Here is a 21,149-nt window from a genome sequence, read left to right as displayed (position 1 = left end):
GTGTAATGGAAAGCATCAGTTCTGATCTTGTTTCAGGGAGTACATTTATTTTGTAATCCATTTTAATGTTTGTTTTCATTTACCCATAGTCTAGGAAGAGAGTCTCTGGAAAAGGCCTTTGAGTTGATTGATTACCTTAACAAAGAGAACTGCACTGCACCACTTACTCAAGCTTTGTTTCAGCTGAGTCTTATATACAACCTTTTAGACAAAAAGGGTGAACAACAACTGGCAGGACGAGTCATGGTATGTCTTACTTTTTCATAAATTATAATTTGAAATAATTAGCTATAATGTTCTTTATAGTTACATTATCTTTTTACGTGTTGACTGCTGAACATACTCAGTAATTTCACTAAGTTGGATGGGGATTCTAGAGAGTTACCAGTCTTGCCAGCTTTTTCTAATGATTTCTTTTCAAAATGCTACATTTTTTGGATCAGCTTCTTCCCCTCTCCTTCCCCTGTTTCCATACCATACCCATATGCCCCAAACTGTTTTGTAGGGAGTGTGGTGCAGTGGGAACACAGTGGTGTCTGGGGCTATCTTAAAGTGTCCATACAGGTCAATTTAGCACAAATATGTAATTAAACAGAATCCATGTACTTTTCTTATATAGAAAAGTTATTTTCAAAAGTTAGAGTGGCTGGAAATCTAATTGCTCTGTAGAGAGACAGGAGAAAAAAATTGTACTGTTTTCTGTAAAAATAGAAACACAAGGATAGTTGTCACTGTTCTGTTCCAGTTGTGTAATAGATTAATACAATATAGTGCTACAGGCTTTGCAGTGAAATCAATACTGTAGGTTCAGTTCTTGAAGAGGATATGTCTTATCATTTCTCTGTTTACCTTCTTATTATGGAGCTTCTTCTCCGTATTCATGCACTGGTTTAAAATGATCCTTGCTGCTTTATGTTGTAAAATGTCAGTAAAGGGATTTAGTCTATAAGAAAATTATTAAATGATTAGGTAAAATAGCAGGTGTTTTTTCTTTATGCTAGGTAGGGATAATTAGCAAGTGCTTAAGGAAACATAAGAAACAAAAAGCACTCTTTTAATTTACCCAAAGTTGTTACATACCTGCTATAAACATCCCACACTCTGGTTTGCAATGCAGTGTCTATGCAGTTTTATTTAAGTTCAAAAGTTTCAGCTGAGATGCGGTAGCTGATCAGGCATCCAGCTGTGGTTTTGGCAAGCTACAGAACTACAAAACTGAAGGGTGTTCAGCCTATAGACAGACAAAAGTTGTTTCTTTGTGTTAAACAAAGGTATATTAACTGTGACTTGGTAAAGTTAAAAGAAACATACAGAAGTTGTAGTTAGTTGAGGTTGTAAGCTGTTTACAAGCCAGCCTGAGCCATGGCTTGAAGAGTAGTCTTAAGTTTCCGTGTGCAATTTAAGATGTAACCTGGCCCACCTTTCAGATTTATGTGCTATGTGATACTTATTCCTACAGTTAAGAAACAACATGCGTAAATTGGAATAAATAGATGAAAAACTACAATGTTTAGCTTCCACAGTTCTAAAGCTCAACTTTTTTTTCTTATTTTAAACTAATTTTGTATATAAAAAATCCTCTTGGAAGGAATTAACTATTGCTAGTAAGTTTTTCCTCCTTTAGCGTAGAATAGAGCACTTGCTTGGGGATAAAATTGATCAACAGCACTGGACAGATGATGGGACCTTGTCTGAACGAGAGCTCCGGTCAACACTGCTGGCTTTTGCCTGCACCCATGATATAAGAAACTGTAGAACAACTGCCACTGAGATGTTTGAGACGTGGATGAAGTCTAACGGAACAATAAGGTACCGCAAAAACTGAGTTTCCACTTCTTTTACTCATCTGTTTTCCTGTTACACTGCCACCATTATATTGGGGAAAGATACCCCAACAACAAACAGAACAATGAAAAAAAACCCCCATCACACCACCCCACCTGCTTAGTATTGATAAAGAACATAAATCTGTCTTTAACTGTTCCATGTGTAAAAGTAATTGCTGTTTCACAGTGAGAGGGTGACTGCGCTAGACTTTGTCTCCAGTGTCATTAAGTGTGACAGCAAAACCAGCCACAAATTGCTATCATCTGCCTTTCCTGAGCTACATGTTGAAAGAAGATTACTTAGTGGCAAAGCCAAAGCACACTTTTTTATCATGCAGAATTCATTCTGCACTGGATTCGTTTGTGTTTTGAGTCATAGAAAATTCTCAGGTTTTTTGTACAATTTACTTTGTTTTCATGCAACTAAATTATTTGCTTTTTCCTAGTGACTGAAAGTATTAGATTGGCATGAATTCAGTCCAGCAAACTTTAACAATTGCTGCAGAATCAAATTGCTCGAAAGAGAGGCATCTCTTTCAGGTTAATCTTTTAATTTTGTGACTTCTTTCTTCTTTTCTCAGGTGAGCATTTTTGTGCCCCCTTAGTTTATTTGTTTTGTTGATTTTGTTTTTCCCTGTAGTCTGCCTAGTGATGTTATGAAAGCCATATTTGCAGTTGGAGCCAAGTCTAATGATGGCTGGGAATTCCTCCTGAAGATGTACTCCTCTTCAGTTTCTGAAGCAGAGAAAAGCAAAATGATTAAAGCCTTGGCCAGCACAGAAGATGCCAGAAAGCTGATCTGGTATGAAGAAGCCAAAAAGTTGTATGCTGTGTGAATTACAAGTGATAACAATCTTCTTGGAAAAGTGCATTGTCTTTTTTCTACTGCTGAAAACATTTCTGATTGCTAAAGAAAATCCATCCAAATGTTTTGCACAGGCTTCTATACACATGAAGAACCTGACATTTTTTACTTGAAAATAACTTATGTAATAGAGAAGCACAAAAGACCAAATTCTGAATATGCATAAAGAGGAAAGAATTTAACTGAAAGGCTTTGTACTACTGGTAACAGAAAATTTTAGATTTTGCAGTATGGGTAACAAAATTGCAGGCTGTTCTATAGAACCTTAAAAGATTAGTATACCTTTATAATCAAAAACTAGTTGATGTCCGTTTCCCGCGCTTTCACATGTCGGAGGAAGATAACTTCAAGGGATGGGACTATGCAATTACACGAATTTATTGTTTAAAATAACAAACGCATCAGTCGAGGCGTGAGATTTTACAACACCTCCGAGTAATGGCGACTAGTCACAAGATTTAGGGTTACATAATAATTTATAACTTTCTAATCCAATAGATACTTAAAACGACACTTTGTTTTGGATTAATGACCTATCACCTGTGGCACTTCTCACTGCAATGCAGCTGTGTCTTGACCAATAACTTCTCATGTCACATACAGATGTCTCTCTTATACCATCTACATTCTTAACTTAAACTATATAAAACCACACTATTATATTTTAAAACCCTTCACCAAAACACCCAGTGTACAATTTTACTTATAATGATAGGAACACAAGTTTGTAATCCTTTTGCTTAAAGTCCACAAATCTCTGTCAATTAAGACAGACCTAGTCTCTTCCAGGGTTGTAAATCAAAGCCTCCTTTAATTGCAGGAGTTTCTACTCCTCTGTCTCCCACAAGTTGAGGTATTTTTTTGCTTGGGTTTTTTTTTCTTTTCTTTTTCCCTTTCTTTAGGTGACATTTTGACTACATTATGTTCCCCTCTATGGACTAAATCTCAGTACTTCATAGAGAGCACAAACTTCTCCTGCTAATCCAGCTTCCCTCTCTTACCTCTTTGATGTATTGTTTTTCTTTTACAAACTATTAGAATTTACTTCATCTTTTCCAACACCAATGAAAATTCAGGTACTTGGTTTAGAGCTAAGGTCACTCTGATTTCTGGAAATTAAAGCTGAGTAAGTACAGTTGTTGTAATAAAATGTAACATCGGTTTCTTCCAGATGCCAGAAGTTGCTTGCTTGATGTATTATGTAAACTTTTTCCATCTAATTGAGGACTTTTGGGAAACCCATGTGAACATATGAATAGAAGTTTTTTTCCTGTCTCTTTTCATATGCTTTGTCTCCTAGGCTAATGCAGAACAGTCTTGAAGGAGAAATCATCAGGTCACAGGAGCTTTCACATATCATAGCAACTGTTAGCCAGAGTTTGCCTGGGTATTTGCTGGCCTGGGACTTCGTCAAAGAGAACTGGGAAAAGCTTATACGAAAGTAAGGCTTTTGATGCGGCTGAAACTTCAAACTCACAGTGGCAAAAGCACCTGTTTGTTTCTTTCAAACAAGACAATGAATAGTTGCATTCATATAAAAAGATTCATATTAAAATAGTAAATAATGTTTTAAAATCAGAGGTTACAAACATAACTTGCTACGTAAGTTTTGAAGTCTCACCAGTTGTTGATGGGACTTTGGAGCTTCCTAGAACCTCAGCATAATTCTAAACAATCTTGATCTTAATTTTTCTTGAAAGGTTCCTGTCTCTAAGATGATTGGTTCAGTTGCAGGATATTTATGTGGATCAGATGGATTCAGAAGATGATCCAGAGAATTAATTCAGCATTTATTTTTTCTGCATTGTTACAGCACTCCTAAAACCAAGTAACCAAAATATCCCACTTGCTTCAGAAATCTGTTCTCTTTAACTGGGTTTGAAGGGTACCCAGCAGGAAAGCTGACCCCCCCCCAAGTCTTCAAAATCTAACAGTACTAGAAACCTGTATTTCTAAATCCCAGCTTTGATTTTAAACAGTTTCACATTACTAAAAAAGTTTCTCCTCAGTGAAAACTTCTGCTCTAGGAAGCCCTTCATAACCAATATTACAAAGTTACTTCACTTGAAACGAAACCTGGTTGCAAGTTCAATTATAGTAGAGCTTTAGAACACATACATACCACAAATACAGATCTTGATATTCATTGTATGGTGTGCTCAGTTCTTTACTATTTGACTTGTGATAGAAGTTTGAAAATTTTCCATGGCTTTTGCTCTTATGTTACATTTTTAGAGGCAATAGGGAGCTAGAGGCTTGGATTTCTAGGACGGTGTATTTCTTTTGAAAAATAAGGTTTGTAGTTGTAATGTAAGGTACTGAATTTAAGTGCTTTTAATAATTTCCAACTGCTAAACAAAAAAGTAGAAATAGTAGAAAAGAATGTATACATTTACCAAAACTCCATCTTAAAGTGTCTCCTAGCTGAAAATACTTGTTTGTCTTTCAGGTTTCACCTAGGCTCATATACTATCCAGAATATCATTAGCTGGTCAACTTCTCAGTTTGCAACGAAGGCACATCTGCTTGAGGTTGGTGGCTCAATCTACCAGAAAGGGGTATCTTCTAGTGCCAATGCTGTTTTCATTTAGTTGAACGATGATGAATACACATGTTCACATGTTATTTATATCCTCGACACCCTTTTGTGAGGATATACATCAGTTGCTTTCCCTATCCCAAACATGGCAAATATATCCATAAACACTGGGAGATTATATACTGAGTCTGTGACAGAGTTGCATTACAGAGTTGAACGCAGTTATTGGTTTATACTGTTGTGTTTTCCTATGCACTGGAACACACTGTCTCACAAAATAATGATTTGATCTGTATATAATTTTGGTCTAGAATTTGTAAACAAGCTATGCTTTTTATACCTCTGAAATGTGATACATTTTTATGTGCCATAAAAATGGCTTTATGCTGTTTTTTCCTGTCAGCAATCCCAAAGAGTTATAGTGGAAATTGAGTATCAGTCAATAATTGTTTAATAGCTTTTAGGAAGCTCTGTCATCTTCTCTAACGAGGTCTTGAAGTTAATATATCAAGAATCATTCAAGATTTAGTCTAATGTTTTCATTCAGATAATTTGGTAGAGATAGTTGTTAATGGTTTGACCTATAATACTTTAACTGTTAGCATTGACAGGTATAATGATGATTGGGTGTGGGGGCTGTTCCAGAATGCTGAAGAGGGTTGCTTGCAACAACCAATTCTGTGTCACAGAATAGGACTCATTTTCCAGAACTCTGCGTACTCTCTGTTGGCTTTGTGATATGGTAAATCAATTTCTGTTTATTGGTGGAATGATATATTGGAAACGAATGAGTTATGGCTGCTGTATTCATGAAAAATGCTTTTCTTTCATTTTGGGAGCTCCTTTGAGAGGTTTACTTACTGCATAGATACAAACAATTCTCAAAAATTGATTTTCTGCAACATGTGTGTAGCCTTTGCTACTGAACCTATTTGTCTGGCTAGTGTTGATTTTAATTAAGATCTTCTTTTTCTTTCTTTTTTCTTGCTATGCAGGTCAAGTCATTTTTTGAGTCAAAGTCAGAGGAGAGTTCTCAACTGCGTTGTGTAAAAGAGGCAATTGATACAATTCAGCTCAATATCCAGTGGATGGAGAGAAACTTGGCAAAGCTACAAGAACTGCTATGGTACATATAATACTGTGCTGTGTCAGCCATTTAGGAGCTCTGTGAGCAGTTACTGTGTTTCATTTGCAAAAGCCAGGGTGAAACCAGGCATCACTGCAACATTGCACTATTAAGGAGTCTAGATAGCTCAGGGCATGTCTCAGATAAATTTTTATTTTCCTTGAAGCATTTTTGAGCAATATGTAAGTATTTACCCTGAAACTGTTTTCATCTATAGACCAAACATCTGCACAAATGATTAAATATAATTTTATATGTTAAACTTAAGCCCTTTCTTTTGGAGTTGTGTTATAATTTCTTGGCGGTGGGTTAATATTGGCAGTCAGGTAAGAAAGAAAGAGTTACCGTGAACTGTTACTATTTTGCAGACTGCTCATGGAGCAGTAGATTTTTGTTCTTAATGCAAAACTGTATGTGGTTTCCACATTTGTAGATATAGAAGCTGTTGTGAAACAGAATTGTATTTCAGGTATGTAAGTAGTAGTGAATGTTACAAAGTTTGAGAGGTGAAATAAATACAATTTCAATTTGATTTAAGTTTAGATTTTTTATTTTCATGGTGTTCTTTAGGAATTACACGTAAAAAAATAAATCTTGTGCTAACAGTATACAATTTGATATATAAAGTGGCTGGATAGTAGTATGGAAAAGAAGAAACAGAAAGCAAAACCAAGTGTTTTAGATATGGGATTTCCAGGAACAATGGTGTGACTTTGGAACTTCTACTCTGAATTTATCAGAGAGTTTTGAGAATCTCATCATTAATCGTCAAACTTTAACTGATTTTGCTGTATTGGTCTCTGACCAACTGCACAAAATTGTATTTTTTCATGTTGGTTCATCTTTTAGACTGACTACTGATTTGTGCCCTTTTGATGACTGACTTCCAATTTCACCACTTGTTGCAGAGGATTTGCAGTTGATAGATACGTCAGTCACTTCATTTTTGTAAACTTCTGGTCTTTCATTGCCTTGCAAATCACAGTATAATGTGTCATCATTGCTCACTCTTTATGGCATTAGTTTTAGGAAAGCTTCTAATTTAGATTTTAATGATTTGTTTTTCTAATACTGTGAAAAATCTTGTGAGACAAATCCTCAAACTCCCTTAAAGAATAGGAGCTAAAACCCTAACGTGCTCCACTAGAAAGGCAAATACCTGCAGTGCAATCTGTGTCTTTCAGAAGTGGTGAAAAAACCCATTTTGGAGGTATAGTATATAAGTACAGTACATGCAAGAGTAAGCATACTTTTTTTCCTTTTCATTTCACTACCAGTGTATCTTTTGTGGATTCATAGAAGCAGATTTAGAACTGTTGTTAAATTATGAAATGAGAATTGCAATTAAGTATATTCTTGGAGTTTTTATACTGTCATGTGTTATTACTTTGATTCCTCCTTTATTTTAAATCTTTGAAATTCTACAGAAATACTATTTCCATCTTTGAGTATTTGTATGTGTGTGTGTGTATATATATACACATATATTTATATATCTCAGCTTTTTCTCCCTAATCACTTCTTAAATTAAATTAGAAGTCAGTGGTAAACTTCCACTTTTCTATCTTTTCTTTCCTCTCACATGTGTTTTATTTCATCCTTGGCCACAGTACTGAGTCTTTAAAAATTTAAGATCAAAACTGTGGAAGAGGATCCCATCTTCTTCCTGATTTCTGCTCTAGAATATTAAAAATCTACTATTCTATTAAAATGCTTTAGTGATAACTATGGAGAAATAACATGGAGCTGAGTTTTAGACAAGAAGGTGTACCAAAAAATTCTGGAAAGTTGGGGAGGTTTTTTTCATTTTACTATTTGTTGCATATGCATACTTTTGTCAGTTGTAGAGGTTTTTAAATTGTTTTTCTGTTAGGGAATCTCCAGCCCTATTAATAAGTTGTAGTGGAGACAGCTTCTTCCATGAGAAGTGCTTAAATATAATTCTCCTTTTTTGAGGGTATTGGGAATTGATGGAGACTGAATGGCTAAGACCTCGTGCAAGGCAGACAGCCTTTGCGGACAAGGCTCATGTTGGACATGGGCTTCGGGCAGGGTGAGGTGTCAGTGCAAGACAAAGAGCAGAAACTCAGTGTTAGGAGGGCTGTGAAAAAGCCACCAAGGGAAGGTGAGGACTGCCACTCCTCCCTGAGAGCCAGAGAGAGTTGGGTGTCCCATTAGTTGGGTTCTGGTTAGGGTTGGTATGAGGGTTAAGCTTAGCCATAGGTGCAGAACAAAGACTTGAACTGTTCAAGCTGCCCCAGGTAATGCAAGATTACATAAGTATAACAAAGTAGTACTTAGTAAGTGAGACTACCAAGTGTAGGACATGAAATACTGGGGGCTGTACAAATAGGCTGAAGTGTAGTAAGCAGATGTTTCCGTGGATGCCTTAGGAATTGACCTAATGAGCCAGCTTAGCAGTGCTTGAGAGATGACTCCAGAATTTAAAGATCTAGCAGGACTTCTGAAGAAGGATGTGTTCTTGGGACAGGGGTAATTGGGGAGTGAAGGGCGCTGTAACAACCCAAGCTTGGCCACTCCCAGAGGGATGTGGCTCCGACATTACCTTCAGTGTCTTTGATGCTATTGGAACAATTGTCCAGCTGCATCCATTCATTGGTGATGCAGCTCCTCAGCTCAGAGGCTGTGCAAGGACAGAGTGGCCACGTAGGATACTGTCTTTTACCTCCTCTTCAGCTCCGAGTCTCCAACCTCTTTGTTAAAGCTCTGAGGTGGCAAGAGGAGAAGGCTCCTCACATTAGCACCTGCAGCTGCAGAAGCTTTGTGTTCCAGCAAGCAGAAAGCAGAGCCCAAGGGTACTGCCAGCGTAGACACCTCTCCCATCACAACCAGCAGCAGGGATTTATTTACCTTGCCATTTCTTTCTACTCAGCATGTTCAGCCTCTTTCATACAGATCTCATCCAGTTCAGAGAACAAGTCATGGGGGATGTGCTGCTCATCCTGCTTGGTCCTGAGGATGAACTGTACCCACTGGGATGGGGTGTCTGGGGATAGAAGACAAAGCTGCATCCTGTTACTGTGGCTATCATGCTAACATGCAAAGTGGGCATCAGATGGGCACCAGTTCAGCCATAAATATTGGGCTTACCCCTAGGTCTGTGCAGGCTTGACCAGAGCCATGGAGAATAAACATCTGTTTCACCTCTGCATAAGGATAGACTGCTTCCCCCACATTTCCATTTTTAAAGGCAGGATCCCTCTAAGGAAGATGGATTTATCAAAATTATGCATTTAAACTACCTTAAATAAAATAAAAGTTTAGAAGTTTGGAAAAAGATCATCTTGCTAAACAATGCCACTTTCCCTCAGAAGAACAACTAGCCACGTGGACCTGCTTGCAGAAGACCTCATGTAGTGCCCACATAGCCCTAAGGAGGTTAGTGAATGATGTGGATTGTTACAGTGGTAGTCTGCTCTGTTGAAGCAAAATCCTCCTCTTTCTGATGCTTCCAGCTATGGGGTTCATGATGCCAATGGCTCTGCCTGACCAGTGGTATCTGCACACCCTTGCACAGGATTCCATGCAAAAAAGTCTGCAAAAAAGTGGCATTCATTCTTGGTATTGGGGAGACAGTTGATGCAGAAACCACAGTTAAATTAGTGCATCAATCCAAGGAGGACATACCAACTTATCTTGATTTAATTTTCACTGTATCCCTCAATGGTACAGACTTGTCCTTTCTTCCAAGTCCATTTTGCTCAAGCTTTGCAACACGTGCTGGCAAGAGGTGTTCCTGAAATTATGAAACCTCTTCCCAAATTTCAGCTTTGGCTGGACAACTCAGGTTTGTTCATGACACAGCAGGTAGTTTTTAAATATTTGCATGGCACAAGGCGACAAGGTCAAATCAGTCCCATAACAATGAACTCAAGAAAAAAAAAAAAAATCACAGACCAACGTCTGCAGGCATCACACCATTCTTCTGACCTCTCCAAGGTAGGAGCAGCCTCTGTGAGAAATCAAACTATGAATTATCCAGCTCTGGGGTCAAGGCTCACAGCAGAGCCTCTGGGGAGGCTTTCCCCTTTGGTTTAAAAGCTGTAATATTTTTTAAAGCCTGTGGAAATAACTCTGCTTATTCATGTAGTATCATGGCACATTTTGCTGCACATGCTGTAACACTGCACAACTGGTGTAGGGACTTTGTGCAATGGACAAACACGCTACTGGTGGCCCTTCTACCAGGATCTCAGCAGAGACTCCTCTTTTGACTTCTCATACCGAATATTGACAGCCTTGCTCATCATTCCCCAGTTAGTTGCTGCCTCTTCATCTGTATAGCAGGAGGAAAGTACAAGCTGGGGCTGGGTGTGTACAGCTCCCTTATGTCCTCCTAAGCATCATCCACCCCTGCGTCCATTCAAGTCCATAACCATTACACCTCTGAATGCTTTCTCCTCCAGGCACAGTTCTAGAAACATGGACTTGTAGTTTTTCCCATACCCATATAAAACAGCCCATGACATCACCTGTAATGTATGCATTGGGAATCTGAAAGTATTTATTACAGAGGGAGAGGCTGAGAGTTTCAGACCAAAAATAAATCTCCTGCCTTGTTCCTGCACTTCCTAAGGGTGAGAAAAAAAAGGGTGGGGCGGGGGTGGGGGAGGGGGTGGAATTTCCAAACTGGGAGAAAAAACCAAACCAAAGCAAAACCAAAAACCTGCAGTTTTGACCACAGCAAGTTTCAGTCTCCAAACGTTTCTCCAAAGTTCCAAACTTCTCCAAAGTTTCAGTCTCCTGCAAGCCTCCCCAGATCAAGCTTGGTCACAGGATGTGGCCATTAACAATAAAAGCTCTCAAGAACCTGCAAGGGTGAAACTTCAGCCCAATGAGGTTCAGACTTCCCTTGGTGCAAACACACTTTCCATGGAAAACCTTTCTGCTTTTTCTCCTCTTTTTCTCCTCTTTTTCTCCTCTTTTTCTCCTCTTTTTCTCCTCTTTTTCTCTCTTTTTTTTCTCTTTTTCTCCTTTTCCTTTTGCAAAAGCCAAAGGCCTAGAGCTCATGCCCACCTCACCCAAAATACCATTGCTGGCACTGCATGAAGAATATTTCTGCCTTAAAAGCCAAAGAACTACAGCAACAAACAGAAGTATTTTTGCTTCTCTTTCCCCCTGTAACCAAGGCAGGGGAAGGGGATTACCAGATTTACTGAGTTCAAAGAAACAAAAACCCAGCCACATCTCTCACTCAAGTCCAACTGCAGCTTGAAGATAGGCAGCCTGGAGCCTTAAGCATGCTAAGGAATGTGAAAAACGAGGTTCACTCTCCTGTGAGAATTGAAAGGGTTTAATATAAAGACAATAAGAGACACATAAAATAAAGCAAAGAGGTAACGGCCAGGTGCCTTGGTGCTCTGCCAAGAGCACACTGATGCTAGAGGTGAGTCCTTTTTATACCATTTTTACTGTCTGTTCCCTATTCATATTAAAACTTTTCCCGGAGCTGTTCTGCATGGCCACTCCTTGGTTCTGCCTTTTTAGAGCATGCGTAGTCTTCTGCCTTGTGGTTTTATTTCTTTTGATTCTTGGGGTTGGGCCCGCTAGGTAAGAGTCGATGGTAGGGTGGATCTCTTAATTCTCCAGACAGTCAGGGCTGATTGCAGCTTTGGGCCTCTTTGCCCCCCGGGCAGAGCGGTGATAGCAGCTCTGGGCTCTCCTGGCCGCCTGTTCTCCGGGCGGAGTAGCCTTTGAGCCCTTTTATTCTCTGGACAAAGTGTTGATTAGCAGCTTCTCGGGCCTGATCCTCTGCTCGCTTGGAGGTTATCTTACTTGCTCACACTTGCTAACATTCTTGCTAAAAAGAGAGAAAACTACATCCACACAGCAAAAAGCATTTCTAACATTATATAATATCTACCTTTATACTTTGCGAGAAGCCAATATTAAAATATATGTTTATAACAGGAAGGATTGATTGGCTGCAGTTCAGGTTGCAGTGGAGCACAACCCTTTCCTGCTGATCCAAAGGCAGCCTCAGTGCCAAAGGCCCACTCTGTCCTGCCCACACTCCTCCTCCACATGTGCGCAATGGCTGATGGTGACTTTGTCGCTGTGGAAATGAAGTGGCCTATTTTCACAGATGAGCATGTTTGCAGTCCCACTCATTCTCCTGTGCGAGGCAAGGCCTCCCTGAGCCAGCACCTGCAAAATGCAGCTGTGGGCAGGCAAGTCAGGCAGGAAGATAAAGGGCCCTCCAAAGGGCTGGAACTGTGCCCACTCAGAGGAGGGAAAGGGTGCAGTGGAAGGAGGGAACACAGGTCCTAGGGGCTTCTGGGTCTGGGGGACAGCTGCTGGAAATGCACTGTTGTCTTAGGCTGCTCGCATCTGATCCTTCTGTGTGTGTGCTGTACAGCACACCAGGGAACTTGAAACTGGACTCTGGATATCTGGGCAGTAACATTCTATCTCCCTGGTCTTCCTTGAACTTCATCAAAGGAAAGCTAAGGAAATTGGAATTTGATCATCAAGGAGAGGAAGTTGTTGGCTGTAACTGAAATAGCAGTCCAGTGCATAGCCTCTGCTGTACCTCTTGAAATAAGGGTAAGCTGTTTAGCAGTCAAATGGAAGCAACTAAATAAACAGGCTCAGCTGTAAAGGGACTCCACTTCTGTAGAAGGAATATTACTTTTAATTAGAGTTCTTCATAGTTACTTTTCTAAACAACACCAAAAAAACTTGGGCCTTGAGACAGTTACATTTGTTTAGATGATTTTCCTGTCTCAAGCAAAGCAAATGAAAACAATGTCACAGATTGTTTTAAAATCAGAATGTGTATTGCTTTTAGTTGTTGTTGTTGCTGCTGCGAATTCTGTTAAGAGTTTTGGATGACAAGCAAAGTCTTATATCACTGGCACACTACGAGCACCGGTTGCCCAGAGAAGCTGTAGATGCCTGTCCTGGGTTGCAGTGTATTCTATTACCATCCTCAGGAGCTGTTGAAACCAGGTGGGGCAGTGTTTCCTTGCCTCCTCCCCCCAGACTATCTTCTGTTAATGAGCCTAATCAACACTTGGCCTCATGACTCATCACCCCACTGTGAGATGCTTCACCCAAGCATCCCATTGTGGATATAATCTGAGACTGAACACCAGAGACAAGCCTTCCCACTGGATTTCCAGAGGACAGGAGCTACACAGCCACCACTGGACCTTCTGAGGAGGGGCAGACCCTTTTTCTACAGGATCGCCACTTCGGGAGGACTGCAGCCACCATTCTCCCAGACTGCTAGCACCACCCTGACTAACAGGGTGCCAGGTTGTATCCTAACTCTGTCAGTTTAACCCAGGGTTATCCGCTTTTTTTTTTTTTTCTTCCCCCCTCCTTTTATTTCCCTATTAAATTGTTATTCTGACTTGGTGTCTCCCACTAGTTTGTTTTCAAACTATTACAATGCCCCATTCCTTTTACTGTATAAGGCCAGCTTGGATGGGACATCAAGCAACCTGGTGTAATGGAATGTGTTCATGTGCATGGCTGGGGCTTAAAACTAGTTGATTCTTAAGGTACCTTCCAGTTCAGACCTTTCTGTGGTTTTATGACTCTATGTTGCCCCTCCCCCCACCTCCAGAGGCCAGCACCATACCCAGAACATGGAACAAGCTCCTCTGTGACATCAGCCCCAGGGCCAAGTACAATGTGGGCAATGAAGTGCTGTGGGCACTACCTTGGCAGAGGCACTGGAGGTGAGAAGTCCTCGTTCTTTGCAGCTGGCCTGTGTTTCTGACAGCAATGATTTTGCTCTGCATCCTCATCCTACTGGCTCTCTGCGGGTCTGCACATGGCACCTGTGGGTAAGTAGCCCCAGATTCTGTGGGGAGACCCAGGCAAGGCTTAGGGGGTTCTCTGAGGATGCCCACTTGCCACCCGTGGCCATACCACAGCTTCCAAAACCCTGGGTGGGAGCCTCAGTTTATTACCAGCGTCTGGGCTGCTGGCACAACTTGTCTATGGGGCTCAAGCAGAAACAGGCAGACAGACGCATGCCCCAGGCAGTTCCCTGGCCCTGCTAGCTTTGCAACCAAAGCCTTGTGGGAAGGGAAGCTGGCTGACCTTCAGCTTGCACAGCAGCAAGCCTTTGCACAGGACAGTAATGATTTTTCTGCTTACAGAGGGATCTGTGGGCTCCGGCCCATGCATGCTACCTTTGGCTCATCACGCGTCGTAGGTGGCACAGATGTCCTGCCAGGGTCTGGGGCCTGGGCTGGAATTGCCAGTATCCGTTGTTTCTGGAAACCACCAATATCCGTGCATGTCTGTGGAGGGACCCTCATTGACGCACAGTGGCTCCTCACAGCTGCCCACTGCTTTACCAACATAACAAAGTAAGGAGGACCTGGGCATGGAGATATCCCCACACCACCCATCCCATTTCCTTGCAGTGTGCCTAGTGCCAGGGCATTGCAGAGCCCAACTGAGAGACTGCTCAGGGAGAAGACTGGGCTCATGCCGCTGCTTCCTAGCAGCATCCAGCTTAATGTATCTCGAGCCTACTTTCACTCTTTGTAGTGCTGTTTTCCTCTCTGCCCCAGGAAGCAGAAGGCAGAGAAGTGCTGGGCTGTAACAGCACATGATTTTACTCCCTCTCATGCCTCTCTCCATCTGCCTTCCAGTCCCATCAGCGAGTGGGCCGTGGTGCTTGGGGCCACCTCGTTGGGTCAGTCAGGCCATGAGGTGGAAGTGCGTCGGATTAAGCGGCTGATCATTCATGAACTCTATGTTCCTAAACTTGAGTATAACGACATCGCCTTGCTGGAATTGGACCGGCCAGTCCCGTGCAGCTCCTCCATTCAGCTCGCCTGCCTGCCTGGTCCCACAGTGAAAGTGTCAGAGCTGAAAAACTGTTACGTTGCTGGCTGGGGTGACAGGATTGTAAAATGTGAGTTCCCATAAAGGACCTGTACCCTGAGGGCAAGCTTGGCACACCAGGGAGAGATGGCTGGGGCTTCCTGACAGCAGAGGCCAAAATGAGAGTTGGGCTGTGGGACGTATGCCTCTGGAGAGATGGGTCTGGCCTGCTGCCCAAAGCCAGACAGCAGTGACACAGCACTCCAACGCCTCTCTGGAGGCAGAGCCAAGCCCTAGGGAAGGACTTCACATACAGGCTAGGAGAATGGGCAAGGAGCTGCTTGGAGCTCATTCCTTTCTCTGCTCACAGCTTCAGGTAGAGATATCCTGCAGCAAGCCAAGGTCCAAGTCGTCAATAACAAGCTCTGCAACAGCAGCGACTGGCTGCAGGGGTACATCTATGACTTCCATGTGTGTGCTGGGCAGGGTGGCGTTGGCACCTGCCAGGTAGGAGTGTGCTATGCATCCCTCAGCACCCAGCAGTGTGGGCGGCCCCATCACACCACCCAAGCACAGCCCAGCCCATGCTTTCCCTGGCGCCAGCAGCCCTCCCAGCCCCAGCTCCGCACTGCCGCTGGAGTTTCCACCCCCTTTCCCATCCATGGGTCCTTGCTCAGTGAAGTCCAGATGCCAACATCCAAGCACAGGGAGACAGAGAGCCCTACCTTAAAGGCCCCCAACCTGCTCCCAAGGGTGTCAAGGTTCCGCAGGCTCCAGCACTTGAACAGAGCTTTGCTCTGGTGGGAATCCAGTTCTGACAGGCTGGGAGAGCAAAGGAGCTAACTCTAACTGCTGAGAGGGGCTCCCAAAAGCACCTTTATCCTCTCTGCTCTGCTTCAGGGTGACAGCGGGGGGCCTCTTGTCTGCCAAAGCAAACATGGTGACTTCTTCTGGCAAATTGGTGTGACCAGCTGGGGAGTAGGCTGTGCCAGACCTAAACGGCCTGCAGTCTCCAGCTCCACTCAGTACTACTACAGCTGGATCCAGGCCATGATGAGAAAAAAGCCAGCAGTTACTCCAGTGCCAGCCTACACAACCCCCTTGCAGACGCTACCTCCAAAACCAATGCAGCCCTGTCCATTTTCACGTGAAAAGCTGCTGAATTTCTTTAATCTGCTGAAGGAGATCTTGAAGTTCCTAAAGGAAAAAATGTTTTGAATGGCAGAATGGACCAGCTGCAGTTCAGGCTGCAGCGGACCACAACCCTTTTGTTCTGAGTTATATTAATTTGAATTTTATTGAACTGAATAAAATTTTAAATTGTAAGCAAAAAAAAAAAAACCAAAACAAACTTGTATTTTCTGTTCTGAGAATATTCTGCATCCAAATTCTGTAAAATCCTTCTGGCTTGATCATTGCCCAAGCAGCCTGAACTCAGATATCCCTTTATCCTCATCTAGGAAGAACTTGGCCTCACACTCCGTTCTGTAGAGATCAATGCCTTCCCTACAGATCTTGATACCTCTACAGTGGACAAGTAGCATCTGACGCCTTAAGTCTGCAACAACAAGTGCAAGAAACACAAGACTAGGAAAACAAGATAAAGGGCAAAAATGCCCTGCCAATAAGAATGTGAAGCCCTTCACTCTCTTCTGTGCCCTAAGGATGACTTTTGTTCCTATCAGATGGTAACTGGGTTTTTTGACCAACGTAGAAACCTAAGCAGTAAAGAGTTAATGCATTGCTATGCCCCAATGCCCCAACAGTCATCAAGCAGGCAAGTTAAAACAGGATGTGCCTGAAAAGGGGAGCCATATGAAGGTAAGGCAGAACTGTTCTGCAGCTGAATTTCCTGTTCCAGTCCATGGTGACCACACAACATAAAGGACAGCTTAAGTGTAGGAGTGGGGTCAAGGAGCAAGCAAGACCAATAGAGGGAGAATCAAGACCACCAAAAAACCTTCAAAGCCCCCCAGCCCATTTCCAGAAAGGTCCAGAATATTGGGCTGCACATGTTAATTCATTTGTATGAATAGTGAGGAATCTAATCCCAGGCTGGGGAAAGCTTACCTATAAAAATGTACCACCACAGAGGTTGGGTGGCATGCTCTCAGGACCCTGGACAGCTGTTGGCTGGATCAGTGCTGGACCCTGGACTGCAATCTTCTTTCCTCTCCTATCTGATTTCTCTTTCCCTTTTTCTTCCCTCTTTTCTTTTATGCTTTTTCTTCTCATACTATTAGAAGATAGAGGCAAAGCATATACCAATTGCCATACTGAGTGTGTAGTTTGTTAATAAAAATTTGTGAGCCCCAAAGACTTGTCAGCAGGGAGAGAAATCTTCACTAGAGATCACCTGCACAGGTGATACTTGACCAGCATACCCAGCTGATATGCACAGTGCCTGCTAAGGCCACATTATCTTTTTGTCCACAGTGTTTACTTTGTAAGAAAATAACCTTGCCCTTATAAAAACTGCATTCAATTAATGACATTTTCTGATTCAAGAGTGAACTTAAAAAGATAGAAAGGAAAAATCCAGCCCCCCTAGCCCTGAGATCTAATTAAAAATTCAGGACCTGAAAGGTATTGAACCACTTGACTGCCAGTATCTGTTTATCACAGACAGGAGTCTCAATCCTATATGTTTTCAACTGCCAGAGACCATCTTCCCAGGCTCTCAGAAAAGTCAGAGTGTGTCAAGCATGCCTGCAAGATCTGGAGGGCTGAGTCTCCCCAGGGTGCTGGTGAGAAGGGCACTAGGGCTCGGGGAGTCAGGAGGGTATCCTTCAGGATCTTGGACATTTCTTCCTCTCCTGCTTGGGACAGCAAGGGACCAAGGTTTCTCCGTTTTGTTGCACTGTGTGAGACACTTTGGTAGTGCCAGTGATGGGGAGCAGCTTCTCAGGACTCTTTGAATTACCATGGAGAACAGACAGAGCCATGGGAACAGAGTGGAGCTGCCCCATTTGCCATGATAAGCAAGAGGGTGTCGCTTATGTGATACCCTGTGGCCATGAGTTCTGCATGGGCTGCATCCTGCGTTGGGCAGAGAAGAAACCAGAGTGCCCACTCTGCAGAAGACTGATAGAGTCTGTCAGGTTTTCTCTGCAGGAACAAAAATACCTAGAGTGTGTCATCACACCCCAGGGAGAATCACCAGAGACCAGCAGCCAGGTTGGATCCAGTGCTGGATCCAGGCAGAAAGATCTCTTTGTCTCCTGGATGGGAACAGCTGCCAGTGCCCTGCAGCTGTTCTTCAATCTTTGCAAGGGACACTCTCCCCAGCTAAGCAGGGGCCTGCAGGGTCCTCATGGTGGCTGGCAGTGAGACCAGTCTAGTATGCCCTATGCCTCTGTGATCCAGATGGCGTGTAACAGGGCATCTCACCCCAGAAGAGCTTATCTGTTGCTTTTAGCTGGTGGAATAACAGAGCATCTTGCCCCAGAAGAACTTACCTGTTTCTCGCTAATCAGTGAAATAACGCGAACAGGACAAGCTGTCTTGCAGTGAGTTACTTTCGCCCCATGGGAGTAACACTCCCAGCTGACAACAAACATTTTGCTGTGGAAGTGATATCTGGAAAGATAAGCTGGAATTTCTCACTGACAGACACCTCACTTTAAACTACAAAAGCTACACAAAATTTTCACAAAGCAGGAAATCTTCTGCGCATTCCCTGGAAATATGTGGGATTTTCCCCCAAAGTGGGGACACCTGTTTTGTGGTTACTCCTCTCAGGCTGAGTGAAAGGATTTGGTGTACACTATCATTTCAGTGGTAAATTACATTTGACTCCTAAGCTATATTATTTCTTTTGCTAGCTTTAATATACGTACTGTAATATTGTGTGCTGTTCTGTGTAACCTACTAGACGTGCTTTTTGGTTTATACTGTAGTAAGTAACTCTGATTAAGGCCTTTTTTCTGTTATCTGCTGTCTATTCAATAAATAACTCATTTTATAAGTAGACCTGATCTGCCATCCTTAGAACTTGCAGGCCAGAGTGATTTTAGGTGTTGCCAATTTAAGCTGTTGCCAAAAATCTGAGTTTAAGGCAGGGCTTGCCTGAAGCTCCCACTTGATCCATGACAATGGGGAGGTCATGGTCCAGATGCTGCAGCCTCTCCTGGAGGAATACACAGAACAGCTGGTTGATGGCACTGTCAATTTCATTGTGGACCAATGCAGTGAGGAGGCCCAAAGGCTGCTGCACTCCCACACTGCTGGGAAGCAGGACAACAGCCCTGAGGCCATTTCCCGCTTCACCAGCTCCCAGGGAGAGGCTGCCACCTGGCATCCAACCCCTGCCAGCAGCCCTGATGGCTCTGACATGGAGGACCAACCCAGCACGTCAGAAGTTGCCCTCTGTGCCCTCCGCATCCTCCAGCCACCTGTGCAAATTGGTACAGAGCAGGTGCAGCTCCAGAAAGAGCATGGGGACGCAGTGGTGGCAAGTTCCTCTGCCCAGGGTGTTGCCTAATATCAGAAGAGAAAACTCTTGCAACAGCCTTAAAATAGTAAGAAAAAAAGCAGGTCTTTATTGGAAGCTTCCAGGTGCCCTCATGGTCATGGGCACACTTGGCACCAGATTTCTACAATTTTTCTAAGTTTAGCAAATTAGCAAATCTAACAAATATTGTCCAATTAGAAGAGCACTTGGTTAGGTAATTTGCCCCCGGGTTCTGCCCCATTGGAGTTATTCCAGGGGCTTTCTTGTTATATCTTCTGTGTTCAAGTGGAAAACACAGTGTCCTTGCTAGCCTAAAGAGCAAGACAAAACAGTATTTAAGGAATGTGTTAGAAGGTTAGCTTACTGTTCTAAAAGGTAAGGGGAAAGGGTAGGAAAAGTACTAGAAGATACAACCATGTATTAGTAGTCTACAAATCTACAAATATATGAAAAATGTATAGAAAGCAAACATCTTTAGGCATCAAGGGCAGCAGCCACAGTCCCACTGCTCCTTGTCAGGGCTGGGAACACTCACACCGGGGGCCCTGGCATGCCCGAAAGAGGAGGGCTGCTGGCCCCAGGATTCTCCCCAGCCATGCAAGCAACCACTTCACTGACAGAACTAGTAGGACTCCAGCACTGGAAAAAGGAAATTAATTATTTCCCTCACACAGTCTCTGGCTGTTGATTTCCCCCCCTTCTGGTGCCTTTCCCCTTCCCCTCATGCCCCACTGTGGCTGGCGCTTGCCTGTTAAGGAGGCAGGCTATTGAGAAAGTTGCAGTTGCAATGAGAGCTGTAGGTTGAGCTCTGGATGGGAGCCCAAGTCAAGAGGCTATGAACTGCCAACTCTTGGCACAGGAAAGGGCACAGGGACCTGTGGCACCAGCCAGGGAACTGGACACTGAGACACAGCAGGAGCTGAGACCCCCAGACTTCGGTGCTGTGAGGGTACAAAAGCCCAGGGGTTCCTTTGTTCACAGTCCCTCCTCAGAGGCACCAGCTCGAGCTGTTGTTATTTAGTTATTGCACCATGATTAAGCTATTTGAAGGACCTGGATGTCTGAGAATCTGCTGTGGGAAACCTGGGGTTGAGCTGGTAAGGAGTCCTGGTCAGACTGTGAGTGTGGGAGGTGTAGCTGTGAAGGGGCTTCAGTCCCAGCTCAGGTGGTGTGAATGTGGCTGCCAGAGTGGCTTCTGGATGGTCAGACAGGGAACTTTCCTTAACAGCAGGGTTCAGGGCTGGATCCAGGTGAGACCAGACCGTGAAAGGCCCTGTAGGTCTTTAGAAACAGCCAGCTGGATAGCAGCCTTTTGGGGAGAGCAGCAGGGAGGGTGGCATGGCCTGGCTGGAAGGTGCCTGGGCCTTACCTCCCATTTGGAAATGTCAGCCAGCCCACGACTCAGATTCCTGATCCTCCCCAAGACTGTCTTCTGCACAGCAGTGGTTTCAGAACTGGTGAAGTCCAGCAGCACCTGGAAAAAGAGAAGCTGCAGACGAGCCCTGGGAGCAAACACCTGCTCCAGCAGG

At 43.2% G+C, this 21,149-nt stretch overlaps 2 protein-coding genes across 5 annotated transcripts in view; both read left to right on the top strand.

Annotated features, from left to right (window-relative positions):
- Window positions 1-6,888, top strand: part of LNPEP (leucyl and cystinyl aminopeptidase) — a 54,872-nt gene extending 47,984 nt beyond the window's left edge. Inside the window, exons 13-18 of one of the 2 annotated variants that reach the window (XM_032096269.1) lie at window positions 90-246; window positions 1,625-1,809; window positions 2,467-2,628; window positions 3,992-4,132; window positions 5,141-5,222; window positions 6,226-6,888. In XM_032096269.1, the coding sequence (XP_031952160.1) occupies window positions 90-246; window positions 1,625-1,809; window positions 2,467-2,628; window positions 3,992-4,132; window positions 5,141-5,222; window positions 6,226-6,366 (868 nt within the window). In that variant the 3' untranslated portion in view covers window positions 6,367-6,888. The remainder of the gene's footprint in view (window positions 1-89; window positions 247-1,624; window positions 1,810-2,466; window positions 2,629-3,991; window positions 4,133-5,140; window positions 5,223-6,225) is intronic. The other variant, XM_032096270.1, reaches the window with a different exon arrangement.
- Window positions 6,889-13,809: 6,921 nt separating this feature from the next.
- LOC116438636 (acrosin-like) lies at window positions 13,810-17,167 on the top strand. Of its 3 annotated transcripts, XM_032097640.1 has the most exons (5): window positions 13,810-14,173; window positions 14,492-14,704; window positions 14,993-15,258; window positions 15,538-15,674; window positions 16,068-17,167. In XM_032097640.1, the coding sequence occupies exons 1-5, from the start codon at window positions 14,112-14,114 to the stop codon at window positions 16,383-16,385; spliced, it is 996 nt and encodes a 331-aa protein (XP_031953531.1). In that variant the 5' UTR covers window positions 13,810-14,111; the 3' UTR covers window positions 16,386-17,167. The 3 variants fall into 3 exon arrangements, with proteins under 3 accessions (XP_031953531.1, XP_031953530.1, XP_031953532.1); XM_032097639.1 differs by lacking the exon at window positions 16,068-17,167 and having other exon boundaries at window positions 15,538-16,061; XM_032097641.1 differs by lacking the exons at window positions 14,492-14,704; window positions 16,068-17,167 and having other exon boundaries at window positions 15,538-16,061.
- Window positions 17,168-21,149: the final 3,982 nt, after the last annotated feature.

The sequence above is a fragment of the Corvus moneduloides genome, chromosome Z (genome assembly GCF_009650955.1).
Source record: "Corvus moneduloides isolate bCorMon1 chromosome Z, bCorMon1.pri, whole genome shotgun sequence".
In the NCBI taxonomy this organism is placed as follows: domain Eukaryota; kingdom Metazoa; phylum Chordata; class Aves; order Passeriformes; family Corvidae; genus Corvus; species Corvus moneduloides.
The sequence above is the reverse complement of the archived record's forward strand: the minus strand, read 5'-3'. Positions and strand labels throughout refer to the sequence as shown.

Excerpts from the sequence above, each read along its gene's own strand:
- LOC116438636 (XM_032097639.1), top strand. The coding sequence starts at position 14,112 with ATGATTTTGCTCTGCATCCTCATCCTACTGGCTCTCTGCGGGTCTGCA. Across the intron at positions 14,174-14,491 it reads TCTGCACATGGCACCTGTGG|AGGGATCTGTGGGCTCCGGC; the intron begins GTAAGTAGCCCC and ends TTCTGCTTACAG. Across the intron at positions 15,259-15,537 it reads GGGTGACAGGATTGTAAAAT|CTTCAGGTAGAGATATCCTG; the intron begins GTGAGTTCCCAT and ends CTCTGCTCACAG.